Source organism: Aphelocoma coerulescens, chromosome 22, assembly GCF_041296385.1.
Source record: "Aphelocoma coerulescens isolate FSJ_1873_10779 chromosome 22, UR_Acoe_1.0, whole genome shotgun sequence".
Classification (NCBI taxonomy): Eukaryota; Metazoa; Chordata; class Aves; order Passeriformes; family Corvidae; genus Aphelocoma; species Aphelocoma coerulescens.
The window spans coordinates 4,720,227-4,729,397 of NC_091035.1; the positions used below are offsets into that span (position 1 = coordinate 4,720,227).

At 56.3% G+C, this 9,171-nt stretch overlaps 1 protein-coding gene across 2 annotated transcripts; it reads left to right on the top strand.

Moving 5' to 3' along the window:
* The first annotated feature begins 857 nt into the window (after positions 1 to 857).
* On the top strand, positions 858 to 6,969 carry LETM2 (leucine zipper and EF-hand containing transmembrane protein 2). Of its 2 annotated transcripts, XM_069035579.1 has the most exons (10): positions 858 to 1,199; positions 1,515 to 1,950; positions 2,076 to 2,219; positions 2,474 to 2,608; positions 2,990 to 3,193; positions 3,791 to 3,910; positions 4,297 to 4,407; positions 4,542 to 4,628; positions 5,340 to 5,414; positions 5,672 to 6,969. In XM_069035579.1, the coding sequence occupies exons 1-10, from the start codon at positions 1,153 to 1,155 to the stop codon at positions 5,720 to 5,722; spliced, it is 1,410 nt and encodes a 469-aa protein (XP_068891680.1). In that variant the 5' UTR covers positions 858 to 1,152; the 3' UTR covers positions 5,723 to 6,969. The 2 variants fall into 2 exon arrangements, with proteins under 2 accessions (XP_068891680.1, XP_068891679.1); XM_069035578.1 differs by lacking the exon at positions 858 to 1,199 and having other exon boundaries at positions 1,220 to 1,950.
* The last annotated feature ends 2,202 nt before the right edge of the window (positions 6,970 to 9,171 follow it).

Below are 9,171 nucleotides of genomic sequence, written 5' to 3' on the forward strand. Positions count from 1 at the left end.
CCTGTCACCTGCTGAGAACGTTTCTCCGGCTGTCAATGTGTTCCATCCGCTCCTCAGACACACAGGACTGGGGTGTTTGTCTCACACGTCAGGGCTTGGATCGCCCCTCTGACACCTCATTCCATGCAAAGCTGTTCCCAGAACACAGAGGAGTTTCTGCTCTGCTGTGTCCCGTCACACACAGAGCCGCCCACAGGAGCTCTGTGCTATATGTGGGTACTGTAGGGAGAGAGACTATTGACCTGGGCCTGCAGCGACAGGACAATGGGGAACGGCTTCCACTGCCAGAGCAATCTTGGGAAAAACTCTTCCCTGTGAGGGTGGGGAGGCCCTGGCACAGGCCGCTCAGGGAGGCTGTGGCTGCCCCATCCCTGGAAGTGTCCAAAGCCAGGCTGGACGGGGACAGCGGAAGGTGTCCCTGCCCATGGGTGCGCTTTAAAGCCCCGCGGCGGGGAGCGGTGGGAGCGGTGGGTGCGGCCCGTGCGGCCCCGCTGCGGCTCCCCCGAGGCCTCACGGCCCCCAGGGCCGCTCCCGAGCGCCTCCCACCCGCATGACGTCATGCGCAACGCCCCCGTCTCGCGATGGCGTCACGCACCGGCCCGTGACGTCACCGCCTGCGCGCCGCCACCGTTCTCGCACCCAATCAGAGGCTTTTCCCGAGGGCTCCTCGGGTCAAGCCCCGCCCCACTCTGCTCCCATTGGGCGGACGTTCAGCAGGACCGGGATTCTGACTTCTGATTGGCTGATGTCGAGGCGGTGCGGCGCGGCCCGAAGGCGTCACGGCGCAGATACCACAGAGCGGCGGCGGGTCAGAGCGGCGCGCGCGGGGCACGACGGGACGGGTGGGAGGGGCGGGAGGAGTGCGGCCGCCGGCCAGCGGAATCGGATCCGGGACCGGGATCGGGATCACGGTCAGGGGATTGGGGCGACCGGGACAGGGATCGAGATCACGGAGACTGGGCCGAGCACAGGGAGCGGAGAAGGGCAGCGCAGCCCGGCCAGCTCAGCCGAGGACCCGTGGGAGCCCCCGGCCCGGCACCGGGTCGGGGATGGGTCCGGCCGGGCCCCGGCCGCCCTCGGCGCCCCCCGGAGCCGCCGCCGCCCCCCGCCGCTGCCGGGGGTGAGGTGCCGGCGGCCCCGCTCCGCAGCGCCATGGCTGCCCGCGGCTGCAGCGCGCTCCTGGCCGCGGCCAGGGCCAGGTACGGCCGCAGCCCCCGCGCCTGCTCCGCCTGCGGGTGGGGAGGAACCTCTCGGGGTTCGTTTCGGCTCGGTTTACCCCGTTCCTTGGCAAAAGGGCTTCCGGGAGACGCTGCGGAGGCTTGGGTGGTTCTCCCCCAGGAGATGAGTTACTGGCACGGGAGAAGTTCTCAGTATTTCACCCGTTGCTGAAGGATCAGAATCTCAGCCACAAAATCAATTTCCCGAGGTTGATTTGGTGCTGAGAGCGTCCATTTGGGTGCGATGCCTCGGTACTTTGGCCTCGCTGCGCTGTTCTTACTGACACAACTCTCCAGTTTCAGAGGCTCCCATCTCCTGGCGCACGCCAGCCCTCTGTACTCTCCAGCCCCTGCTCTTGTCCAGCTGGTGGATTCCCAGTTAACCTGGACTTCAAGAGACTCCAAAAGCCATCCCTGGCCACGCCGTGCCTGCCTGGGCGCTGCCCTGCCTCGCTCACCTGCCCACACCTTGCACACTTCCACCTGCCCACGGCAGCAGCTCCCAGGTGCATCCCCGCCCCACCGAAATCCTGGAACCCAGGGAGCTAAAATTCTGACAAAACAGATCGCAGAGGCTCCTGCAGGAAAAAAGTCCTTGCGACAAAAAGTTGTGGATGAGCTGAAGCATTACTACGATGGATTCCACCTGCTCTGGATTGACACCAAGGTGGCTGCCAGGATGGTGTGGAGGCTGCTCCACGGGCAGGTGCTCACCAGGAGGGAGAGGCGAAGGGTAAGTGCCACCACACATGGATAAAGTGATGCAGTAAGAGGCTTAACCCCTTCTTTGGACACATTTTGTGTGTCTGGCTGGGTGATAATCTCTGGGTAATCGCCGCTGTGCTCTTCTCCATACAGTTGCTGAGAACTTGTGCAGATCTCTTCCGGCTGGTTCCCTTCCTGGTGTTTGTCATTGTCCCCTTCATGGAGTTTCTCTTACCTGTGTTCCTGAAGCTCTTCCCTGAAATGCTGCCCTCGACGTTTGAGACGGAGTCAAAAAAGGTTTGTGTCCTGTCTGAGGTTGTGGAGTGTCCACAGCTCCTCAGAACATCTGTGCAGAGCTGTTGTGTTCCCTGTCTGCTGCTGGAAGTGAGGATCAGCCTCACCCAATGCGTGAGGCATTCCCAGCCTATTCCTGAGCTGAGTGGGAGAGTTGGAAGGTTGTGCTATGGACAGGGATCGGAAGGAATGTGCACAGCAATTCCATTTCCTGCATTATATTTTCTAATTTATAATTTTGTATTTCCCAAATGAAGGAAGAAAAGCAGAAGAAGAAGTTAAATGCAAAGCTGGAGTTAGCCAAGTTCCTGCGGGAGACCATTGTAGAGATGGCCAAAAGGAACAAAGCAGACACAGGACAAGGGAAACAATTCTCCTCTTACCTGCACGAGGTAGGATGGGCCGTGCTGGGGATGGCAGCCATGGCAGCGACACACCTTTAGTGCTGCTGGTTTGGGCAGAGAACACGGGATTTGTACCAGGATTGTGCAGACGTTTGACAGCACAGAGCTGCCCTGTCAGGTGCTGTTCCCCAGGTGCCTCCCTGCTGACCCTGCTGTCAGAGCTGCGCTCACAGGAATTCCCATCCTGCAAGGGTGCAAGTTTCACCCTGTGAAACTTCCAGTGGCCACTCAGTAACGGTTTCCGTTTGACTTTTACCTGCATCGTCCCGTTTCCATCAGGGACAGGAATTCCAGTGTGAGGAAGGGGAAGGGGGTGAGCGATTCCCAAGCAGTGATCCTGCTCAGGTTTGGGTTTGTCCCTTTGTTTAGATCCGTCACAGCGGCCACCGGCCCAGCACGCAGGAGATCGTCCGCTTCTCCAAGCTCTTCGAGGACGAGCTGACCCTGGAGCACCTGGAGCGGCCGCAGTTGGTGGCTCTGTGCAAGCTGCTGGAGCTGCAGCCCCTCGGCACCAACAACCTGCTCCGCTTCCAGCTGCTGCTCCGGCTGCGCAGCATCAAGGCCGATGACGAGGTGAGTCTGAAACAGCACAGAGGAATTGCTTGGTGCTTGCAGGTTCTGCACGAGGCTTGTGTCCCTGCCCACAAACCCTCCACAGGGCAGGAGTTTAATACTGATGGGAGTCAGATCCTCCCCATGAGAGATTCCAGAGGAAAATGGAATGAGAGTTCATCTCCCTGTGCCTTTGCGGTCTTTGGGGAGCTGTAACGAAGGTGGCACTGCAGATATTGGCACTAGAACATTTCATTTTGGAGTCATGCTAACGTATAAAAAAGGGATGTTTCAATATGCAATGGGGTTATTTGGAAAATGGAACCAGATTTATATGTGCAGAGTGGAGGGACAACACGTAATGGCCATAAGTTGCAGCAAGGGGAATTTCAACTTGGTAAGAAAAAAATTAAAATCAGTGAGTGGATAAACAGTGAATAAACAGTGGAAGAGGTTGTCTGGAGGCTGTGAAATCCCCATCCCTAAAGAGGCTCAAAGCACAAATGGAAAATTGAATTTTGAACAGGAGATTGGACTGGGGACCTGCAGAAGTCTGTTCAGGTGCAGCAGGGCCTTGGCTACTCTGTGCCTGCATGGGAACGTTGCTGTTCTTTCCAGATGATTGCCAAGGAAGGGGTCAGTGGCCTGAGTGTGTCGGAGCTGCAGAGCGCCTGCAGGGCCAGAGGCATGCGGTCACTGGGGCTCTCTGAGGAGCAGCTGAAGGAGCAGCTCGGGCAGGTGAGTGTGCCCCAGCCTGGGCTGGTGTGGCCAGGTTCCTCGGAGGACAGCTTCCAGGCAGTGGTCAGGTGCAGCAGGCACAGCTTCCTCAGAATTCATGCACAAGTTTCAAGCTGGATCCTCACCTGCAGAGCTGAGGTCTAAGGCATGAAGGGTCCAGATTATGTCCCAGACCAAAGAGAAAACCAAAATAGAATCAGGGCCAGCTAGAAGCAAGGTGAAGTGGGGTGTATTCCAAACTCCTCAGACCCATTTCTTCTCATTTTGGTAAATTAAAACTGTATTAGCCAAACTCAAGATTGCTTTAAGGCCAAAGAGTGTTGTATTAATAAATACCCACTTAGAGCCAGTATGAAATAACTTTCCCTTCTGTTCTCTTCCAACAGTGGCTGGATCTGCATTTAAAGGAGAACGTTCCTTCTTCTCTCCTCCTGCTTTCCCGTGCCTTGTACTTAATAGACATAAAGCCCCAATCTGTTCCCATTCCACAGAACAAGGTGAGTTGTTTGAATAAAACTTCTAGGTTAATAGCTCAACCATTATACGTTATAAAAACGAATGACTGTGACAGGAATCTTGTTTTTTTGATCCTACAAGTGGACTGAAGTTATGACTCTGTGTTCTTCTGCAGACAAGTGAAGCTGCTGGAGTGATGACATGCGTGCTTGAAGGTCAGGAGACCCTCCTGGATCCCGCCCCTGTTGTACAGGGAAGAAAGGTTAGAAATAGCAGTCTGCAAGCAGGAAAACATGTGCTGAAATCGTTGGGAATTGAGTGTGACCAAACCTTTCCAAAGCTAGACAAAACCAGTGTTTGACACCATGGCACAGAGCACGAGCAGTGTCTGTTCTTGCACTGTGTAGATGTTTCCCCCCAAGAGCCTCACAGTTGCATGTTCTGACTGAAGAGGCAAAGGAAGGGAACAGGGATCTGCTGTGGCACAACTGGTCCTGTTGCTGAAACAGCTGGTTCTTCAGTACCATGGTACTGGCATGGTACTTGTGAGCCAAGGAGAACTCACAAGCTGAATTGCTTCAGACCTCAGCCCAGGTACATTTAGCTCAGAGAAGCCAGCTAAAGAGGACTTGTTTTTAGCCCTGCTACTGAATTTGGGCTCAGTTGTCCAGGACAAAATGAGCCACAGTTATCTAGAGTAAGAAAGCAAGAGCATATGGTTCTCAGCATCACACTGCAGTGAATTCCTTAGATTAGTCCCAGCTGATAAAAGCAGCAGCAGGAATCAAAGAATATTGTATCAACTGCCAGAAATATTTCCACATAGTTAAATTGTGCTGGGGAAACAATGGAAATGCCAGCACAGCTTTCACAGAGTGAGCAGGGAACAGCCTGACTCAGAAGGGAGAAGGGGCTGTGGGGTTTTGCCCTTTCTGAGAGGGTTCTGTGACTTACAGCTGCTTTTTCCTTAAAGAATGAAGAATTTGTGTCCCAGCCAACAGAGAAATTGCCATTCTCCGAAGCGTCAGTGAAGCCTCCCCCACGAGAGGTGAGCTTGTCGGAGTTCTTACACTTCACAAAAGGGATTGTTCTTCACACAACTTAGAGCCAAACTGGAAGTTTGTAGTACAGGACACTGTGAACACTGAGTTCAGGGAACAGCTGGAGAAACTGGATGAGAACTGCACTGAGGGCTTTTCAATACAGAAATACCACACATGACATGGGAAGGCACCTTCAGAAAAGATTCTGAATTTCAAGAGACATTTGTACTGCCTAAAATCTGCCCTTTTCTCTTGCCCCTAGACCAAAATGGAAGCGTCCCAGAGCAGCAAGGCCGGTGCCAACGGAGCCTAACCTGGAGCCAGCACTGGGAGGGAGCAGTTTCCATCTCCACACCTCCTGCAAATGGAACAGGGATTTCCCAGGAGGCTGCTCTACACAACAAGGCAGTAGCCCTCAGGGGCCTCTCTGTCCCAAGCTTGTTAGCAACTAGGCCACTGCTGTCTGGATGGCCCCAGCTTCTCTTGCACTGGATCCTTGCCCTGCTACTTTTAACTTATGGTGTAAATACGTTAATAACGGTGCTGCTGTCTGTGCTGTTCCTGAGCAGCTGTTTGTGCTTAGCAAAGGCAGCTTTTCATGTCAGAATGGCCTGTGCACAGAACAAGCTGGGCTGGCAGTCCAGCAAAGTCTGTTCTACAGTGTGAAATCCTCTGCAGGAACATCCCCACACACCCAGGGCCAGCAGCTTGTCCTGAGTGTCACAGCTCAGGCTCTTGGTCCTGATTAGGGTGGTTTAACCAGTGACCAGCCCACAACGACCCATGTGGCCACAGTTTTACTGAGGAGGGCAGCCACAGGGAAGGAAGGAGGGAGCAGCACTTGGTGCTGTGGTGGAACTGATCAGAAGGACTTTAGACCTTGCTGGGCAGGAGTGGAGCAGTGACAGGAGCAGCCTCCACCTGTGAGTGTTTGCTTCCCCAGTGAGTGCTGTGCAGGGGCCACACACTGTGACAGAATCAGACTTGCACTTTGAGGATCCCTCTGGGTCACGTGAGGGAGCAACCTGGGACCTGCACACCTTTCCTAGGTGTGGAGATTTGGTTAATCCTTACCATGCTCAGAATACACACCAAGTGTTCTCCGTACTTGGCAAAGCGACTCCTCACACGCTCCAGTGATGACTCAGTTTTTGCCAGATTCTCAGAGGATACTGAAAAGCTGTTTTTAGCATTTGTTAAATTTTTTACTCTGTCCTATGTAAATGCTCAGAAATTACTCACATTATGGATTTTAAATATGTATATTTATACTTACTGTAAAATTAGATTTGGTGCTAAGTAGGAATGGAATCTCTCTTCCAGAGGTCAGACGGCCTTTAGAACAACCCGACTGAAAGCCAGTTCTCCAAGGTCAGGTGTGAGCAGCACTTTATACCTGAGGCCTCAGGCGCCTACAGCACCACAGAGCCAGCTGTCAGGTGTCCTGTGTCCTCATCTCTGTACCTGAACCTCTCCTTGTTCATCCAGCCCATCCGCAGTGCCGGATCTGTGTTTAATAAATGGGAGCAAACGTTATTTCAATAAAACAACAACACCGTTGCTGCTGTGGAGTCACTGCTGCCTCTTGGCGCGATGATGAGGGAAGGCGTCTCCTCCTGCCTGGTGTTCCAGTCTGTGACTGCTCCTACTCCCAAAACCGGCGGAGGGAGAGGAGGAGGCTGGCGGGTGTCCTGGGCGGGATGAAGGCAGAGCCAGCCTGTGCCGGCTGCCGAGGGAGCAGCACATTCCTCTGCTGAGAGGTTTCACAGATGGAGAGTGAAGAGGGGCTGGCGGGGAGCCTGGGCATCACCTGGGCACCGCCCTTCCATGGGCGAGCTCTGGGTGGGCTCTGGTGCCTCCGACGTCCCCGTCCTCCAGCCATGCACCACCATGGCCACGTCACCCTGGTATGTGTGAGGGCTCAGGCCGTGTCCATTTGCTTCCTGTGCTTTCAATTTAGAAAGATCTGGAAGCTGGGACTCGCTTTTCCTTGGATTTCCCGCAGTGACCACCCGCCCCAACCCCGGGTTCAGCCTGAGGAGCACAGGCTGTGGCAAAGCCTCCCTCCTCCCTGGGGAGCCGGGCCCTGGAGCAGGCAGAGGGGGATGAACCCGAGGCGACCCCGGGCCGCTTACACACCTCTGAACAAACCCATTTTCGGATCAAAAATCGCTTCCTCCCCCAGCCCTCGCGGGTCACTGCTGCTGCGGGGCTCTCGGGGGGTCGTGCCCGAGCCTCACCTCTGCCTGGCACGTCGGGACCCCAGGCACCTCCCCAGGACCGCTGTACCCTGCAGGCACACAGAGGGGAGAGGCAGCAATCCTGCTTCATGACCTTCCGAGCGAGGGGAGGAAACGACCCCCGTGGAGCCCCATAAATCACGGGATTCTGTTCTGCAGCATTGGGCAAATGAAACGCTGCGGAGATCCAAGGCCGTGTGTGCTTTGGCGTGGGGAGAGCTTTTCCAGCCACGCCGGTGCCAAACACCTTCCAGTCTCCCCTCAGCCTGGAGAACCAGCTCCTCTGCTGTTTATCCTTCCCCCGGGCACCCTCACGCTATCGCTGCTCCAGCCTGGAGCCGGGGTTGTGGCGCCCGTGTCCGTCCCCCCGCGCCGGGGCCGGGCAGCGCCGGGGCCGGGAGTCGGGGATTTCTGCTGGATGCTGGTCGGGACCGTCTCCTGTGCCAGCGCCAGCCCCGGGCTTTGCGTCAGCCTCTTCCCCAGAAAGCTGCTGGGGAAAGATGCCCCGGTCAGCACTTTTGGAGGAGATTAGTATTCAGAGGGAAAAGCAGTGATTTAGTGCGGCCCAAGCACAACAAAGGCTGGGATTTACAGCTCCCGGATCCCAGCGCCACATTCCTGCAGCCCTTCTGCCTCTGCTATAAACGTGTAACAAAGGAGACGGAGCTTTATCCCGGCCGAAAGTAATGTAGGACAAGGGCTGCATTGTCAAACCTTGCATGGAGGGGGATGGGGTGCAGGTGGCAACGTCCCCGAGGTGTCCCCAGGGATGGTCCCATCCCAATGCCCGACACACTGCCCATCCTGCTTGTCCTCATGGTGCCCACATGATGCAGGGCAGGGCCCACGACAGCAAGGGTTTGGGGGAGCCACGTGCCCCGGCTGCAGCTGCACACATCTGGCTCTGGCTCTGCTCAGCTGTGGGTGGCCAGGGCGGGCTGGAGCTGGATGCTGGGGTCCCACTGACCCCACAGCTGGGTGGGACATGGGGGATGGAGGGCGGCTGAGGGGGCTAGGGGCAGCCATGGCCCCCAGGCTGGGGGGGATCGCTCCCCACGCATCTGCTGAGCCATGCTCCGAGCTGTGGGACTCTGTGCCAAGGTGGAATGGCACAGGAGGTTCCTGCCACGGCTGGCACCGGGACAAAGCCCAGCTCAGTGCTGGCAGAGCAGCCATGTCCTGGGCTGGGGCCAACAGATTGTCCCAGCCCTGCACAGTCCGAGGGCTTTAAAAGGAGAGAACGAGGAAGGAGAGGAGCAGAGAAGACAAAGGATGCTGTGAGAGCCAAACGTAGTCTAGGCCAAGCACTCGGCAGCCACGGATGCCCAACATGCCCCACCCACTCAGGGGGCTCCTGAGGGCAGCACCTTTAGATCCTCCATTGCTTTGGAGCCATTTCCCGAGGGATCCTATCCCCATCCCCATCCCCCTCCTAAGCGGAGACCCTGGTGCCGGGCAGTGCTGGAGGGGCTGCAGGCACCCCCTGGGCAGGGGCCCAGCTGGGGGGTGCTTTGGTCCTGCA